The sequence below is a fragment of the Salvelinus alpinus genome, chromosome 28 (genome assembly GCF_045679555.1).
Source record: "Salvelinus alpinus chromosome 28, SLU_Salpinus.1, whole genome shotgun sequence".
Classification (NCBI taxonomy): Eukaryota; Metazoa; Chordata; class Actinopteri; order Salmoniformes; family Salmonidae; genus Salvelinus; species Salvelinus alpinus.
This window is the reverse complement of record NC_092113.1, coordinates 13,827,505-13,843,650: the sequence shown is the minus strand read 5'-3', so window position 1 is coordinate 13,843,650 and position 16,146 is coordinate 13,827,505. Positions and strand designations below refer to the sequence as shown.

The window sequence follows — 16,146 nt, the reverse complement described above, 5'->3', positions numbered from 1 at the left end:
TAACGAAACAACAATTGTTCCTACACTAGCTGTCACTATTGGAAGTGACACAGGAAGAATGTTGCATGAATGCTTTTCTTCTTTGCTTTCAGAACATATGCATTGGGATATACCGTTGGTCATTGAATGTGTGTGATCAGCCTTTTCCACACCTGTTGGTGTAACCATACTTTGACCCAGTGCAGATGTGAGTCTAGCGATGTGGTTGTGGTGCGGCCACAGTCATGACCGCTCCCTGGGAATGGATCATGCCCTCAGGAAGAGACAGCCGTGACCTACATGACTCAACACATCCTGTTGATTGATTGCTGTTTTACCCTCAGGATCAACCCAGGGTGTAGCTCCTACTTGGGCCTCCTTAACTGGCCTCTTTAACTGGCCTCCATTTCCATCATCTGCACTGCCATATCAATGAAACATAGTATTATTTCCTTACCTTAACCCTGGTGTAGGTCTCGATAGGTGCGATGGGGGTGCCCCCGTTGATCTCGATGTGTTCTTTGAGCAGGCCGAACCACATGTCCATCTCCTCCTGGTTGGAGCAATAGACGATGATGGGGTTCAGGCTGACACCTGCAGGGGTCAAAGGTCATGAGGTCAGAGAGGAGATGGCCACTAGCGCGTCCTGCTAAAGCCCTACCCTATCCATTTACAAATAGAAGGCTGTACATTATGCAACTGGAAGCTTGTCATCGCTAGTAAATCAGACTTTAGGTTTTACCACTATTTCACAAAGAAACTATTGTGAAAATACTGTAGATAGGTAGAGCTCTCCGTCATGTTAATTACACGTTCTGTCAAACTTCCACAGAAGATACCCTGTAGCCTGATATCCCTTTCAAACTAAGACAAAAACACACCAACTCTAGCATGCCGCCAACTTTTTACAGACACAGCTTCACAGAAATTATTTTAATGCATTTATTCTCTCCATTTAAATGTATGTAGTTCTGTCCTTGAGCTGTTCTTGTCTATTGTCACAGAAATGCCTTGGCATTTGGCCTGGGGGAACGCACACTGCCATTTCATATTTTTTCTTGACTTTGACAGGTAAATATTTAAAGGCCACTGATATTTAGCTAATAAATTATGGGTTAACATGCATACGTTTCTAACTACTAGCCATTTGTAGTTTATCTGTCTTCAACCAAAATAACTGTTTGAAAGAAGAGAGCGCACGATGGTGTGATCACATTGGCTGGTGGTGATTCATTTACTGCAGTATTAGGCCTAATATTTAGCCACTGAACGATGGGTTAATGTGAATGAGCATCTTGAGCTACACATAGCCTCTCTTTTCAGATGAGCCCATGCGCAATTATGTAAGAATGTCTTGTCTGGGATTTTCTCTTGATAAGTGCATGAATTGGACCATTTTCCTGTCCTGTTAAGCATTCAAAATGTAACGAGTACTTTTTGGGTGTCAATGAAACTGTATGGAGTAAAACTTACAATATTTTCTTTAGGAATGTAGTGGAGTAAAAGTAAAAGTTGTCAAAAATATAAATAGTAGAGTACAGATACCCCCAAAAAACGTTAAAGTATTTGACTTTACTGTACTTTACACCACTGCATAGCCATGTAGCCTATAGGCTGCACAGACCAGTAACGCAAAATATGCTTTTCTTTTGAAAATAAATTGTATTAGTCTTAATGTCTCATATGGACCTGTCTAAACAAATTAATATTGGATTTCTTTGTAATGGTGTATATTTAATGGGTTTATTAAAATAGGCCCATCCACATCGGCACACCCCTACTTCCACTCGTCTACAGTGTCGGCATGCGCACAGAATATATAAAAGGCTTACGCCGGCAAGAATGTGGTAAAAAGAGGACTGTTTGAAAGGGGGTCATACAAACAATACCCCAAAAATGTTTTTACAAGAAACATACAGTAAATCATGTGTGAATTAGGTATAACTTAACTACTACAGGAGAGAGCTTGCAACCTGGGCCGGTATTCATAGAATGTGTCGGAGAAGCACTGCTGATCTAGGATCAGGTCCCCATGTCCATGTCATCTTATCCGTTGTGATCTAAAAGGCCAAACTGATCCTAAATCAGCCCTTCTCCTCTGAAACGCTTGCTCTCTTTGGCCTCATAACAGCTCAAGCAAACCCACCTCCCTCTGGACTGCCTTCCTTCCCAACAGGAATGTAGCCTACAGGACTTGAGGTGAGCTGGAATCTCCCTTTATCAGCCCTACTACACATACTACAGATAACAGCCTCTTTCATTCCAGCCCCACGCCTTTGTCATTGTCCGGAATGCTTGCCTTGCCAGCTGACTGCTTCTCTAATCGGTGGCCATGCTGCTCTCGTTAGTTGATTTTCTTTCTCCTTGTTCCAGCCTTCATTTTAGACCTTGATCATCACACTCCCTTGAAGGAGGCATTTTCACATGGTTCACGTGAGGACAGCCAAAGTTAAAACCCAACTAAGGCTTGTCGGGTTGTTAAATATTTCAGGAGCCGAGGCCTATTGTTCTGACCTGTCCACCTTAACTGACGAATGGGAGTGTGAGTCTGGACTTCTGAGGCCATTCCTCCTAGAGGCGGGGGTGTGCGGCTCCCACTTTCTTCCCCCTCCGATACTCTTTTCCTGGCTGTGATACCCTCTCATCTGTCTCATCCTCCTCTCATTTCATATATATCTCTATCAGAATATAATTACAAAAATGTTATGAAAAAATGTTGCGCAACATGACACTAACTTAACCTTTGCATGAACTTTCCGGGATTTTCCAGGGCAGTTTTCGGGACCTTGCGTGTTCCTAGTATGTCATTCTAAGTCAACTCCTGGTCAGTTTACAGTGAAGCTGATTCAGCAGTGTAGCAATGAGAAAGATTTTTACTCAGAGTTATCGCTGCGCACAATATTTTGTCATGTTATTCTACGTGTGTTTCCAGTGAAGTCTATTACAGCCTCCCTGCAGGTAAATAAAGGCTCTCCCAGAACAGAGAAAACATCTGAAATACAATAGTTTATTAAATCAGTTTTCTCCGGCAAATATCTATGAATGTGACGTATGTTTTGGCCATGGGTAGCAAAGAAAACGTTTGACAGTGGAGATCTCTTCCGTTTCAAAATAATTATGTGAATGATAAAGAATTCTCTGTGACTTGAGCGGAATTTACGTGTCAATGACTTTTAATCACAATGTGTGTCATCTTGAATGCAGAGAAATGCCCAAGATCCCCTCATCAAACACATTTAAATCCTAAATACATTCCAATTCTAGCCCGGTTGCCAGGTATGTCTGTGCTTTAACAGACCCCTCTGACAATAATTGTCATGCCATAGAATAGACGACAGAGAAGCTGGCTAAGGCACAAATCCGTCAACCATGCTCAAATTCATTTTGCAACTACTTCCTATCATCATTATCAAAGATGCAGTCAAGTTGATATTGAAGTACAGGAACATTTAGAGATCAGCGACCATATCCACAAAGCCTCTCAGAGTAGGAGTGCTGATCTAGGATCTGTCCATATCATCTTATTCATTAATATCTATAAGCACTCCTACTCTGAGACACTTTGTGGATATGAGCCCAGATTCTAAGGGGCAAAACTAGCAGGCATTAAGTAGGATGCTCCTGGAATGTGCAATAGATTAAATGTCTTGATAGGGCTTAGAGCGGGTTCAGCCTCGACAGCTGAGCGAGTTCAGGAGCACCTGTCGCACAACAAGAGGGGCCTTCAAGAGCGGCTTGGCCCCCTGACTGAGGGCTGAGAGAGGCGACTCTAGTTAGTCTTGGGGTTGTGTGGAGGTGAAAGAGGTCACAGCACTTTTGAGTCACCGGAATGTCGGAATATAGGAAACACCACCATTTGAAAATAGTGTGTGGTTGCAGTTTAGGATTGTGAACGTGAATATGGGCTCTGTCTGTCTTTGCTGAGAAATAAACGAAACTTGAGAACAGTGCGCTTCGTTTTGAGTTTTTGACAGCAATACAAGATGTAAGTGACAGTCAAGTTATTTTGCACACATCTCAAGTAGCTTTGAGATTGGTTGAAAGAAGAGGGGCATTTAGTCACTACTTAATGCAAAGTTGCTTCTACAAATTCCTGAACTAGATTTTCTTTGTTTGAGTCGGTGAGAATAGAACCTCGCCTACCACACAGCTGAGTTACAGAGAGGCTTGAAGTTAGCCTGTGAATCATAAACAACTATAAACACACGGCGGTCCAATGCCAACTCAACACAGATTGGCTATAGTCAATAGAAAACATGAAACAAGTGATTTCAACATCTCAGCGCTCCATGCTCTGCTATTTATGAATGCCACCACTACCACAAGGAGTCAATTTTGTTTTTCCCTTTCAAGTAAAAGGCCAACTAACCGTTGATCTGGAAGGCAAATTCCTGGAGTTGGCTGTGGTTACAGTTCTGCTGCAGGTTGCAGATGGTGAGCTCTTTCAGAGGAAGAGTCCCCTGCACGCACAAAACACAAGTCAAATCTTAGTCATTCAATCATTCCATTTAACCTTACAGTTTCATTGTCGTGACCATAGAAATATACTTTAAAACAAGGATGCGTTTCACTGTTTTTCAAGCATGGATAATACCTCATAACTAAATTGTTGACAAATGTTATAGTTTTACATTCATTGAAAGCAGTCACTCCCCTTTATGGACTCTGAACATTTCATGACTCTAGGACCAAGAAAATGTATTAAAAATAGCTTCTGAATTTTATGACCATCAAATGTACTCGTTTTTCAGTTTCAGTTTTGGAACTTAGGCAAATATGATTATTAATTGGTGTGGAACTAAGGCCAGCCAGGTTGCATGTATGATTGTCTGAGGCCTTACATTTGTCGTCATAATGTCTAATATCCAGTAATGCTCCAGCAGCCCCCCACCCTGTCACTGAGTCTAGTACAAACACGATATAGACAAACACGATATAGACACTGCTTGATGACTGTTCATACTTTACTAGACAGGTTAAGGAGACAATCATACACACCATGTTTACCAATACAAAAACCGTTCGCAAGGGACACGTAATCACGAGACACGAGATTGAAAACGACATTACATTTGAGTCATTTAGCAGAGGCTCTTATAATACCGAGCTATTTTACAATCAGTGCACTGAGACTACTGTGTCATAGTAAACATTTCCTCTCCATTTGTCATTTGTGATCAATTTGTGAATCATTACTCATTAATTTACAACATTTGAGTACAATCTCCATAAATAACATAATGGCAGACTTTGAAGAACAGTTGGAAAGCCTCACCTGGTAGGTGAGTCCAGTGGTGTTGTTGGAGACAAAATGAAGGTGTGTCTGGAAGAGGTCCAGGTAGCAATCATGCACATCCTGAGGAGAGAGTGCAAGAGACAGAGTGTGTGTCTGTCTGTGTCTCTGTGTGTGTGTGTGTCTGTGTGTGTGTGTGTGTGTGTGTGTGTGTGTGTGTGTGTGTGTGTGTGTGTGTGTGTGTGTGTGTGTGTGTGCGTGCGTGCGTGCGTGCGTGCGTGCGTGCGTGCGTGCGTGCGTGCGTGCGTGCGTGCGTGCGTGCGTGCGTGCGTGCGTGCCAGGAGGTGATATGCCTCTATCTGTCTATTATGGTGGTCATTAGGGGAAACATAGAATATCAGAGAAAGACTAAAGGATTGGCAATATGACGCAGTGTTACCAAATAATGATTTGGAAATTGATTCATCATGACATTATGAACGTCCCAAATGGCACCCAATTCCCTTTTTGATTAATTTTACATCTGTAGGAAGTGTTGTACTGGATTTTGATCATAAGGACTTGTTGTATTAGGAGGACTTGTGGTATTCTGAGGATTTATGGGATTTCTCAAAGAGCCACTTGTGATTTACAATCACTTCCTGCGATTTGACAAGACTAGCCCTGTACTTTTTTCAGGTTCAAAAACAGTGAAGCAATACTTCCTCCTTGATTTACTCTCTGCGCTGTATTGATTTACCAAACAATGTGTTCTTTCCCCTATGACACTCCATTCTTTCACTCCTTTTTTGTCTCTCTCTGTCTCTTTCGCTCTCTCACTCTCTTTGACAGTGTGATTGCATCTGTGACAGATAGCGATTCCCACGGTTGGGTGCCGGTATTTTCCTGTATACCTGTTCTTAGATCAGCTCTGAGGTTGTCCCCGGGAGTTGTTTACCAATTCCTTCAGTGCCCAGCGTGTTTAAACGCGGCCTGCGGTCCCCTATGCTGAACCCTCGTTTTATTCATCCCCCTTGGCCACCACGTCAGCGTTAGTTAAGCATTAGCTAACCGTTTCACAAACCCGCAGAGCTAGGACTACATCCTGTCCCCTCCACCTGTTTGTTTGGTTTGCCTCCCGTCGGGGGTGACTAACACACTGTTTCACTGTGGGGTGGAGGCTTGTTTAAAGACCTCATTAACCACAATGACTGTGTGGAGGTATATGTTTATTGTGCTTTATTGTTGTTTCATCATTTAGTTAGTCAGTTATCTGAAGTGACTTGAGGTGTTACAGTTCCGTCAGAGGACGTGTGTGTGTGTGTGTGTGTGTGTGTGTGTGTGTGTGTGTGTGTGTGTGTGTGTGTGTGTGTGTGTGTGTGTGTGTGTGTGTGTGTGTGTGTGTGTGTGTGTGTGTGTGTGTGTGTGTGTGTGTGTGTGTGTGTGTGTGTGTGTGTGTGTGTGTGTGTGTGTGTGTGTGTGTGTGTGTGTGTTAGTTGTTTCTCACCTTGCAGTGGAGAAAGCGGAAGCGGACTTTAGAGCTGTGGACCATCCTGCCATAATTTTTGACATTGATGCTGCTTTTCTTCCATCCATTGGCTGGGTCGTAAGGGAACGGAGGTTCCCACTTAATGTTCTCGATCTTCTGCAGATCCTTATGGGTCATCTCCTGCAAGCAACCAATGACATTAGTGAATATTAACCCATTGTGCACAACAAACCTGGGGCGGCAGGAAGCCTAGTGGTTAGAGCGTTGGACTAGTAACCGGAAGGTTGCAAGATCAAATCCCCGAGCTGACAAGGTAAAAATCTGTCGTTCTGCCCCTGAACAAGACAGTTAACCCAGTATTCCTAGGCCAGTTAACCCACTGTTCCTAGACCAGTTAACCCACTGTTCCTAGACCAGTTAACCCACTGTTCCTAGACCAGTTAACCCACTGTTCCTAGACCAGTTAACCCAGTATTCCTAGACCAGTTAACCCACTGTTCCTAGACCAGTTAACCCACTGTTCCTAGACCAGTTAACCCACTGTTCCTAGACCAGTTAACCCACTGTTCCTAGACCAGTTAACCCACTGTTCCTAGACCAGTTAACCCACTGTTCCTAGACCAGTTAACCCAGTATTCCTAGACCAGTTAACCCACTGTTCCTAGACCAGTTAACCCACTGTTCCTAGACCAGTTAACCCACTGTTCCTAGACCAGTTAACCCACTGTTCCTAGACCAGTTAACCCACTGTTCCTAGACCAGTTAACCCAGTATTCCTAGACCAGTTAACCCACTGTTCCTAGACCAGTTAACCCACTGTTCCTAGACCAGTTAACCCACTGTTCCTAGACCAGTTAACCCACTGTTCCTAGACCAGTTAACCCAGTATTCCTAGACCAGTTAACCCACTGTTCCTAGACCAGTTAACCCACTGTTCCTAGACCAGTTAACCCACTGTTCCTAGACCAGTTAACCCACTGTTCCTAGACCAGTTAACCCAGTATTCCTAGACCAGTTAACCCACTGTTCCTAGACCAGTTAACCCACTGTTCCTAGACCAGTTAACCCAGTATTCCTAGACCAGTTAACCCACTGTTCCTAGACCAGTTAACCCACTGTTCCTAGACCAGTTAACCCACTGTTCCTAGACCAGTTAACCCACTGTTCCTAGACCAGTTAACCCACTGTTCCTAGACCAGTTAACCCAGTATTCCTAGACCAGTTAACCCACTGTTCCTAGACCAGTTAACCCACTGTTCCTAGACCAGTTAACCCACTGTTCCTAGACCAGTTAACCCACTGTTCCTAGACCAGTTAACCCACTGTTCCTAGACCAGTTAACCCACTGTTCCTAGACCAGTTAACCCACTGTTCCTAGACCAGTTAACCCACTGTTCCTAGACCAGTTAACCCAGTATTCCTAGACCAGTTAACCCACTGTTCCTAGACCAGTTAACCCACTGTTCCTAGACCAGTTAACCCACTGTTCCTAGACCAGTTAACCCACTGTTCCTAGACCAGTTAACCCACTGTTCCTAGACCAGTTAACCCACTGTTCCTAGACCAGTTAACCCACTGTTCCTAGACCAGTTAACCCAGTATTCCTAGACCAGTTAACCCACTGTTCCTAGACCAGTTAACCCACTGTTCCTAGACCAGTTAACCCACTGTTCCTAGACCAGTTAACCCACTGTTCCTAGACCAGTTAACCCACTGTTCCTAGACCAGTTAACCCACTGTTCCTAGACCAGTTAACCCACTGTTCCTAGACCAGTTAACCCACTGTTCCTAGACCAGTTAACCCACTGTTCCTAGACCAGTTAACCCACTGTTCCTAGACCAGTTAACCCACTGTTCCTAGGCCGTCATCGAAAATAAGAATTTGTTTTTAACTGACTTGCCTAGTTAAATAAACGAACTTAAATTGTGGCTGAATTCTTAGAAAAAAGGTTATTCAGTTGTCCCTGTAAGATTAAAAAAAAAATTGCTTCCAAGATTATGCATACATGTATCAACATAGTACGTGTGTTTGTATGACATGGTTGAAATGAGAGAATTTGTCATAAAATATTTGTGTGTGTTCATGAAATATGTCTATGTCTTTTATCATGGTTTAGAGAGAGAGAATGGAAGAGGGAGAGTGAGAGAGACGGACGGAGAAAGGGGGGAAGAGGGAGGGAGAGAGTTTTCCAGCGTTCCATACCTTCCTTGGAGTGACAGTGCAGAGAATATTGATGATGCTGTTGGACTTCTCCTGTCCTTCCTGGGGATACTTCTTACGGAACAAGCGGCTGCTGCTCCGGGAGGGAAGGGGGAAAAGAAACTTATTTTACAACTCCCTCTCCCATGTTTACCACGCAGGTAGCCTAGCTAGCCTGTCTGTTTGCTGTGCTACCAGCTGGCTTCTCAATGGCGGATGAAAACAATGAGTTCAAGATGAATGTGTTCCTTTCTGAAGAGTTCCCTTTTCAGTTTGAAAGGGTGTGGAGTGTAAAGTGAGTGCCTGGTTTCACGTTGTAAATCTAGACACATTTGACCAGGAAACCCCTTTGTCAGTTCCCTTCAATATCACCCATTTAAATGAGCAAAACATTCAGGGCTTATGTCTCAGATAGGCATTGCATGAATAAAGAAATAAAGGCTTCAATCTCCTCCTTTGTCAAGCCTGAACCCCATCTGTTATCTTTAGTGTCACAGCTTCATAAAGAAACATTTCCGGTGCATTGATATCAGAGTGAGTCAACTTTTACAATCTCCCTCGAGTTTCTCTCTCTATCTCCCTGTGGCCCATCTAAATGACATTAGCATAAAACAAAGACTTCATCTGAGCTGGTGGTAATCAAGTTCGGATCAGAATGTGATGACTGACAAATAAGACTGACAAGCATTAATCAATCATCAATAAAGTGATCACTATATTCCAGGTTCTTGTTCTTTGAATTCTGAGCAGAACAATATAATGTGAACACTGACTGTCTAACGCAACCCAGAAATGTAAACTCTGTAAACTTATTGACTAAGACTGGTATCTGCGAACCTAGTATTTTCTGTGTCACTAAATTGGCATTCACATTATCTTGCTCTACAGGGAATAACTGAGCTGAACCTGGCCCTTTCACTACACAGAGAGAGAATGTGAGACATTGTCATCCTACAAGAAGCCTGGTATAGAGGAGACGGACCCACTGGTTGCCCTCTAGGTTACAGAGAGCTGGTAGTCCCATCCACCAAACTACCAGGTGTAAAACAGGGAAGGGACTAAGGGGGTATGCTAATTTGGTATAGAACAGACCTAACTCACTCCATTAAATTAATCAAAACAGGAACATTTTACATCTGGCTAGAAATTCAAAAGGAAATTATCTTAAGAAAAATGTCCTCCTGTGTGCTACCTATATCCCCCACTAGAATCCCCATACTTTAATTACATGTACTAGTCTGTGGCGACCTAAATGCCAGAACCGGACAAGAACCTGACACCCTCAGCACACAGGGGGACAAACACCTGCCTGGAGGTGACAGCATTCCCTCCCCTATATGCCCGCCTAGGCACAACTATGACAACATAACCAACAAAAACTCCTGCAGCTCTGTCGTACGCTGGGTATGTACATAGTCAATGGTAGGCTTCGAGGGGACTCCTATGGTAGGTACACCTATAGCTCATCTCTTGGCAGTAGTACAGTAGACTACTTTATCACTGACCTCAACCCAGAGTCTCTCAGAGCGTTCACAGTCAGCCCACTGACACCCCTATTAGACCACAGAGCAATACTCAATCATGAGGCATCAAAGCCAAAGGAACTGAGATATTAAGAAATGCTATAGATGGAAGGAATGCAGTTTGGAAACCTAACAAAAAACAATTAGGCAACAACAAATTCAATCCCTTTTAGACAACTTCCTGTACAAAATGTTCCACTGTAATAGTGAAGGTGTAAACTTGGCAGAAGAAAATATTAACCGTATATTTGACCTCTCAGCTTCCCTTTCAAATCTAAAAATTAACAACAATGACAAATGGTTTGATGAAGAATACAAAAATCAAAGAAAGAAATTGAGAAACCTGTCCAACCAAAAACATAGAGACCTGGAAAACCTGAGTCTACGCCTTCACTATGGTGAATCACTAAAACAATACAGAACTACACTACGGAAAAAGAAGGAACAGCACGTCAGAAATCAGCTCAATGTAATTGAAGAATCCATAGACTCTAACCACTTCTGGGAAAATTGGAAAACACTAAACAAATAACAACACGAAGAATTAACTATCCAAAATGGAGATGTATGGGTAAACCACTTCTCCAATCTTTTAGGCTCTTTATTAACAAAGAACCAACAGCAAAAACCTATACATGATCAAATACAAATCTTAGAACCAACTATTAAAGACTACCAGAACCCACCAGATTCTCCAATTACCTTGAATGAACTACAGGACAAAATAAAAACCCTCCAACCCAAAAATACCTGTGGTGTTGATGGAATCCTCAATGAAATGATCAAATATACAGACAACAAATTCCAATTGGCTATACTAAAACTCTTTAAAATCATCCTTAGCTCTGGCATCTTCCCCAATATTTGGAACCAAGGACTGATCACCCCAATCCACAATTCAACCCCAATAACTACCGTGGGATATGCGTCAACAGCAACCTTGGGGAAATCCTCTGCATTATCATTAAAAGCAGACTCATACATTTCCTCAGTGAAAACAATGTACTGAGAAAATGTCAAAATGGCTTTTTACCAAATTATCGGACAGACCACGTATTCACCCTCCACACCATAATTGTCTTCTCATGCTTTGTTTATTTCAAAAAAGCCTTCGACTCAATTTGGAATGAGGGTCTGCTATACAAATTGATGGAAAGTGGTGTTGGGGGAAAAACATACGACATTATAAAATCCATGTACACAAACAAGTGTGCGGTTAAAATAGTCAAAAAACACACACATTTCTTCCCACAGGGCCGTGGGGTGAGACAGGGATGCAGCTTAAGCCCCACCCTCTTCAACAGATACAGTTGAAGTTTGAAGTTTACATACACCTTAGCCAAATACATTTAAACTCAGTTTTTCACAATTCCTGACATTTAATCATAGGAAAAAATCCCTGTCTTAAGTCAGTTAGGATCATCACTTTATTTTAAGAATGTGAAATGTCAGAATAATAGTAGAGAGAATGATTTATTTCAGCTTTTATTTATTTCATCACATTCCCAGTGGGTCAGAAGTTTACATACACTCAATTAGTATTTGGTAGCATGGCCTTTAAATTGTTTAACTTCGGTCAAATGCTTCGGGTAGCCCTCCACAAGCTTCCCACAATAAGTTGGGTGCATTTTGGCCCATTCCTCCTGACAAGAGCTGGTGGAACTGAATCAGGTTTGCAGGCCTCCTTGCTCGCACACCCCTTTTCAGTTCTGCCCACAAATTTTCTATAGGATTGAGGTCAGGGCTTTGTGATGGCCACTCCAATACCTTGACTTTGTTGTCCTTAAGCCATTTTGCCACAACTTTGGAAGTATGCTTGGGGTCATTGTCCATTTGGAAGGCCCATTTGCGACCAAGCTTTAACTTCCTGACTGATGTCTTGAAATGTTGCTTCAATATATCCACATCATTTTCCTTTCCTCATGATGCCATCTATTTTGTGAAGTGCACCAGTCCCTCCTGCAGAAAAGCACCCCCACAACATGATGCTGCCACCCCCGTTCTTCACGGTTGGGATGGTGTTCTTCGGCTTGCAAGCATCCCCCTTTTTCCTCCAAACATAACGACGGTCATTATGGCCAAACAGTTCCATTTTCGTTTCATCAGACCAGAGGACATTTCTCCAAAAAGTACAATCTTTGTCCCCATGTGCAGTTGCAAACCGTAGTCTGGCTTTTTAATGGCAGTTTTGGAGCAGTGGCTTCTTCCTTGCTGAGTGGCCTTTCAGGTTATGTCGATATAGGACTCGTTTTACTGTGGATATAGATACTTTTTTACCTGTTTCCACCAGCATCTTCACAAAGTCCTTTGCTGTTGTTCTGTGATTGATTTGCACTTTTCGCACCAAAGTACGTTCATCTCTAGGAGACAGAATGCATCTCCTTTCTGAGCGGTATGACGACTGTGTGGTGTCATGGTGTTTATACTTGGGTACTATTGTTTGTACAGATGAACGTGGTACCTTCAGGTGTTTGGAAATTGCTCCCAAGGATGAACCAAACTTGTGGAGGTCTGCAATTTTTTTTCTGAGGTCTTGGCTGATGTTTTTGATTTTCCCATGAGGTCAAGCAGTGAGGCACTGAGATTGAAGGTAGGCCTTGAAATACATCCACGGGTACACTGCCAATTGACTCAAATGAAGTAAATTAGCCTATCAGAAGCTGCTAAAGCCATGACATCATGTTCTGGAATTTTCCAAGCTGTTTAATTAAAGGCACAGTCAACTTAGTGTTAAACTTCTGACCCACTGGAATTGTGATACAGTGAGTTATAAGTTAAATAATCTTTCTTTAAACAATTGTTGGAAAAATTACTTGTGTCATGCACAAAGTAGATGTCCTAAACGACTTGCCAAAACTATAGTTTGTTAACAAAAAATTTGTGGAGTTATTGAAAAACGAGTTTTATTAACTCCAACCTAAGTGTATGTAAACTTCAGACTTCGACTGTATGTTTCCCATGCCAATAAAGCCCCTTGAATTGAACTGAATTGAGAGCGAGAGCAGGACACAGAGTATGTGAGAAAACAGAATTTATTGTTTGTGAACAATCAATTCACCTGTGTTTGTGTGTGTGTGTGTGTGAGTGTGCGCTTTCAAGTTTGTGCATGCTTTTAAAGAGGCAACGGTTAGGTGCACTTTGGACAACACTAAACCTCTGTTTTTATTTGAACATAAATCTACTTGGCAGAACCCTAAGGATACCACATATAGAGGCTGCCCCCAGAATGGTGAACCATGTGGTAAAGTAGCAATTCATAACAGTTGTACCATCATGGCCCTTGCTTTGCTAAGTGGCTATAAGTAAAAGCATTTCACTGAGGGTCATAAAGTTGATTCATTTCATGACTCTGATAGTACATTAAAGTAGCATAAGCTTACAGCAATACTAATCAACTTCGAACAATCCAAAATAATTATTTCATGACTAGGACATTGTCGGTTTATGTCCCGGCAGTGATTCTATTCTATCCTAAGCATTATATTCTATCCTAACCATTCTATTCTATGCTAACCATTCTATTCTATTCTATCCTAACCATTCTATTTCATCCTAACCATTCTTTTATATTCTTTATATTATATCCTAACCATTCTATTATATTCTATCCTAACCATTCTGTTATATCCTAACCATTCTATTCTATTATATCCTAACCATTCTATTCTTTATATCCTAACCATTCTATTATATTCTATCCTAACCATTCTGTTATATCCTAACCATTCTATTCTATTATATCCTAACCATTATTTTCTATTCTATCCTAACCATTATATTATATTCTATCCTAACCATTCTGTTATATCCTAACCATTCTATTATATTCTATCCTAACCATTCTATTCTATCCTAACCATTCTATTATATCCTAACCATTCTATTCTATTATATCCTAACCATTCTATTATATCCTAACCATTCTATTCTATTATATCCTAACCATTCTATTCTATTATATCCTAACCATTCTATTCTATTATATCCTAACCATTCTATTATATCCTAGCCATTCTATTCTATTATATCCTAACCATTCTATTATATCCTAACCATTCTATTCTATCCTAACCATTCTATTCTATCCTAACCATTCTATCATATTCTATCCTAACCATTCTATTCTATCCTAACCATTCTATTCTATCCTAACCATTTTATCATAGTCTATCCTAACCATTCTATTCTATCCTAACCATTCTATTCTATTCTATCCTAACCATTATATTATATTCTATCCTAACCATTATATTATATTCTATCCTAACCATTCTATTCTATTCTATCCTAACCATTATATTATATTCTATCCTAACCATTATATTATATTCTATCCTAACCATTATATTATATTCTATCCTAACCATTATATTATATTCTATCCTAACCATTGTATTTTATTCCATTCTAATTTGGGTCAGATACTGATAAGGGAAGGGAACCAGATTATCTGACAAGAAACAAAACTACAGTTAAACAGGGAGATGCAAATAAGAGGAAAACAGTAACTGTATCACACAGTTGGAAATATACCACTGCTCATGTGCTCTCGTGTACCCCCTGTGATCCTGTCTCTGATCCCATAAACCTCCCAACCTCCATTTAAACCGTACAGCTCAAACACTGTGAAAAATACCAATAATTCCCTCCATCTCCAATACCACACCACAACAGACATGTATGACATTAAGACTCTGCCTGTGTTGTGAGGATTTGCCCTTCCTTACCTGTTCCTGCGTATGAAACTCTTGCTGGAGAACCTGAAGTTGTGTTGGGGAACACATGACATGCTGCTCCCCATGCTGCTCTACTGTTGTCGGGGCTGTCCGCTCCTCTATAGATGTCCTGTATTATGTTCCTCAGTGATGGTGACTGTACAACCCAAAGCAGACGGTGTGGAGGCAGTGTGCTTACTGAAGTCAGGCAGATACTGAGGGAGAAGAGGGTAGGGCGAGGGTTGTATCGGCAGATCAGTGTGGGTATGTGTCAGTGAGAGTGTGTGCGCGCAGGGGGCGGGGCTTTGAGTTGTGTCAGGGCGTGTGTGTGTGTGTGTGTGTGTGTGTGTGTGTGTGTGTGTGTGTGTGTGTGTGTGTGTGTGTGTGTGTGTGTGTGTGTGTGTGTGTGTGTGTGTGTGTGTGTGTGTGTGTGTGTGTGTGTGTGTGTGTGTGTGTGTGTGTGTGTGTGTGTGTGTGTGTGTGTGTGTGCGCGTAGGGGTATTTCACACCCTGCGTGGGATCCCTCTGTTAAAGCCATTCCACAACAAAGAAATGGGGGCAGAGCGAAGTGTATCATTTCTCTCCTTCCACCAGCCAAATGGGCCTCATTTCAATGTTTAAATACTATCATGAAAAGACAGGTCACTCTGAATTGATGGTGGTTGACGGTGGTGTCAATCAGAGGGGAGAGGAGTGACCTTCCAGACTGGGACATGTCTGAGCCTGTTGCCCAAAGAAGTATTTATTATTGCCCCATATACATTGAGCACAACGTTGTCACTCTGAAAAGTTAAGTAATGACAAGGGATGTGATATTAAAACAGAGGTCAGTCTCTTGTGGCTGTTCTATATAAAACAGCTTACAAAAAAAGGAAATAAACATTTTTCCCACATCATGTATAAAAACATATATTTTTTCAGTAATACGAGAACATCCCTTTAAACCCAAAATGAACTGAAATGTGTATATTATATTACATTTTATGAAAAGAAGATATCGTCCATGTTTAGCAGACCAGAATGTTATG

At 41.7% G+C, this 16,146-nt stretch overlaps 1 protein-coding gene across 1 annotated transcript in view; it reads right to left on the bottom strand.

Annotated features, from left to right (window-relative positions):
* LOC139557231 (pleckstrin homology domain-containing family N member 1-like) overlaps positions 1-15,347 on the bottom strand; it is a 29,545-nt gene extending 14,198 nt beyond the window's left edge. The window contains exons 1-6 of the mRNA XM_071371759.1: positions 15,131-15,347; positions 8,884-8,974; positions 6,699-6,860; positions 5,255-5,335; positions 4,349-4,439; positions 437-573 (exon numbers count right to left, since the gene is read on the bottom strand). Of these exons, the coding sequence (XP_071227860.1) occupies positions 437-573; positions 4,349-4,439; positions 5,255-5,335; positions 6,699-6,860; positions 8,884-8,974; positions 15,131-15,204 (636 nt within the window). The 5' untranslated portion in view covers positions 15,205-15,347. The remainder of the gene's footprint in view (positions 1-436; positions 574-4,348; positions 4,440-5,254; positions 5,336-6,698; positions 6,861-8,883; positions 8,975-15,130) is intronic.
* Positions 15,348-16,146: the final 799 nt, after the last annotated feature.